The 3,239-nt window shown below is 48.9% G+C and overlaps 1 protein-coding gene across 1 annotated transcript in view; it reads right to left on the bottom strand.

Moving 5' to 3' along the window:
* Nucleotides 1-3,239, bottom strand: part of SACM1L (SAC1 like phosphatidylinositide phosphatase) — a gene marked incomplete at its 5' end in the record, with an annotated part of 28,482 nt that overhangs the window by 17,137 nt on the left and 8,106 nt on the right. The window contains 2 exons of the mRNA XM_013005061.3: nt 350-451; nt 3,199-3,236. Coding sequence (XP_012860515.3) covers nt 350-451; nt 3,199-3,236 — 140 coding nt within the window. The remainder of the gene's footprint in view (nt 1-349; nt 452-3,198; nt 3,237-3,239) is intronic.

Here is a 3,239-nt window from a genome sequence, read left to right as displayed (position 1 = left end):
ACCCAGAATCCACTGCCGTCAAGTTGATTCTGACTCATGGCAGCAAGCCTTGAAGACAGAGGACAACTGCCCACAGTGTTTCCAAGGCTGTCAATCATTAGGGAAGCAGACTGCCGCATCTTTCTCCCTTGGAGCGGCTGGTGGGTGTGAACTGTGACCTTTTGGTTAGCAGCAAAGAGAATTAACCACTATGCCCACAAACTTCTTCTCAAAGTTTTCCCCAATTGTTGCAAAGAAACGGAGGTAGATAGGCTATCAAATGTTAATGATACAAATGTCCCCCAAAAACATAAGGTTAATTAGCGAGAGATCTAACAGTATTGAATCACGCTGAGAAAGTTCATCTTACCTCTTACATAATAGCGCACACCAGCTCTGAAACAACTCCTTCTTGAGATGAGAATCCAATCAAAGTATTTTCCATTAATCGAACATGAGTGCATAGAGATAACTTCACTACATTAAGAAAAATGTAACATATGCAGGAATCCTATTATTTCCAGATTCAGTATACTCTTTTCAATAATTTTTTTAACCCAGTGAGAATGACTCCATTTTTAAGAGAAAGGCTGAAAATGTGCAAATCTTTCTGGTTTTCATGACCACCAGCCCTCCCCACCCCCCAAATAAACCACCAAACCCACTGCCACCCAGGAGATTCCGCCTCACAGCAAACCACACGCCCGGATGTGCTTCTTCATAGGAGCAGCCGTATCTTTTTCACGTAGGACAGGGAAACTACATTTTTATAAAGGACTATCTCACCAAAAGATTTTCTACATGTAAAGCCCAAGTTGTTTCTCCTAAGGCTGGTGACAGTGCGTGCTGTACGGTGATCACTGCCCCTCGGTCATGTGGAGGAGCGCGATGTGTGGAAACTGAAAGGCTGAGCTCTCCATTTCATTCCAGAGAAAGGGTTTGAGAAGCCTGTGTTGTTGGGACACCTCGGACATTAACAGAGGTTTTTATTGTTGAATACAACACTCACAGCACATCATGAATGTGCACAGTAAGAACGTACAAAACCACCCGCATGGCCACCAACACCTTGGAAGCGCCCTTCAGAGTAACCAGCCTCCGCTGGGGCCATTTTCCTGCTTGGCTTTACTGTTTGCCACCATACAATTGGGTTTTCCGTTCAAATAGGTTTTCACCCTTGTATTCCTCTTAGCATTAGAGAAACTGCACTACGAGCACTCTGCTGACTTGTACACGGTCAACGTCACGCTCATGTGGTCCACTGGCTGCAAGGGCTCCCTACCATTCTACGGCGTGACTAGAACCCACACCAAGCCTGCCACCGGGTCACTTCTGACTCCCAGCAACCCCACAGGGCAGAGGAGAACTGCTCCCTGGGTTTCTGAGGCTGTCCGTCTTGATGGGAGCAGACTGCCCTCTCTTTTCTCTTGCAGTGGCTGGTGGATTGGACCTGCTGTTGTGGAGATGAGTGGTCCAACACTTAGCCCACTGTGCACCAAGGCTCCTTCTGTATGAATCAACTACAGTGTCTGTATCCAATCTACGGTCAAAGGTATGTAGCCCCCCTCTGTAGCCCTGCTTCTGCATCACTACATTCCCCCTTTCTCATGCCCAATGTACAACCTGCCAGCAAATCCTGTTTGTGTTACCTTCTGAGCCTACCTACCGTCTGACTACTTCTCACCACCACAGCTGCGATCACCCACCCACTGGGCCAATTTCAACTCTCACCTGAGTTAGTATGCTCACTCACTACTCACTGCCGATTCTGACTCACGGCAGCCTTTAAAGACAGGGTAGAGCTGCTCTGGTGGGTTTCTGAGGCTTTAAGACTTTGTGGGACTAGACAGCCTCATATTTCTCCTGCAGAGCACCTGATGATTTTGACCCGCAGGCTGCCTTGCAGCTAGCAGCCCAACTCATAACCCACTACACCACCAGAGATTACTTCAAGTGTCTAATTGTTCCTGTAACTCTCCTTGCTGGCCCCTTGGCCTTTTCTCCACATCTATCCCAGGGATCAGCCGTATCGTGCAGACCCTTTGCTCAAATCCCCCAAGGGCTTCTCATGAAAACCAAAAGCCCATGTCCTGGCCTACCAGGCCTTGGGCAGTTTGGTCCTGGAGTCTCTCGGTGCTACCGACAGTTACCGTATCTGGATGTAGCAGAAGGGGATCGGTGGGAGGCCACCTGAGGGATCTCAGAAGAAAAGCCTGGTATACACCAGGCACAGCAAAGCTGACGGGGGACATTGTTAAAAGCACCCAGAAAAAGGGTGAATGATCTTGGCACTGCATGTCCATTCACAATCTCATTTTGAAATAAAACCCAACTGGCCCAATTTCATTCACACCCTCCCTCGGTATGCCACCGTAATAAACCATTTAAGCCCATTGTATTTATAATGCAGGCTTTAAAATGCACAGTACTTGCACGTAATTTCTACTTAAAACACACAAAGATGCAAACAGGAACCAAAGCACATGATGGAAATCTGGGATCAGCTCAGGGCCTGTAACTGGGCGCTCCTTTTCTTCTCTTCACTACACAGATGTCTCTTCCCAGGCTTTAACTGCCTTAAAAGTGCCTGCTGGGAACTTTCCCCAGTGCCCTCTCTTCCTCTTACAGCCGCAGCACACTGTGCTGGCCAAGCTTCTTGGAGAAACCTGCTAGAGCGCCGGCACTCCCCCCACCCCCGGTTTCTGCGGGGCGGAGCACTTATGAGTGCAGACACTTGTCAGCACACGCAGGGCTCCTTCCTCAACCACCGGCTGGCTCGGCTTCCCTATTAGTATCACCATGTCTACGGCAAAGACAGGTTCTTCAAACTACCTTACAATGAGCTAAGCCTTACTCATTTTGCATCTGTACCAATGATGTCTCCTCTACAAGTGCTTGCTGTAAGGCGCCCTCTGGTGGTGCTGTGGGCGAAGCCAGCCCGCTGGCAGTCCCCACCAACCAGCTGCTGTGTGAGAGAGAAAGAGGAGGCTGCTCCTGGAAACAGTCCGTCTTTCCAGGAAAGGGTCGCTGTGAGTCTGAAAGGACTCAACGGCAGTGGGTTTGACTTTGGGTTTTAAAAATTATTCTTTGTGCTCCAACTGTGAGTCTCCTCTCCACGCTGCTGGTCACCCCAGTTCATGACCCCAGATTTTTTATGGACCAAGGAAGGTTTTCATTTCAACAGTAAGAGAAGGGCACAGTGGCGCTTTGTAAGGATACAGCCATGCAGCACGGGAAGAGCAAACCGATGAACCTGAAAG

Source organism: Echinops telfairi, unplaced genomic scaffold, assembly GCF_000313985.2.
Source record: "Echinops telfairi isolate 266 unplaced genomic scaffold, ASM31398v2 ScPeMD7_7420;HRSCAF=8458, whole genome shotgun sequence".
Taxonomy (NCBI): domain Eukaryota; kingdom Metazoa; phylum Chordata; class Mammalia; order Afrosoricida; family Tenrecidae; genus Echinops; species Echinops telfairi.
The sequence above is the reverse complement of the archived record's forward strand: the minus strand, read 5'-3'. Positions and strand labels throughout refer to the sequence as shown.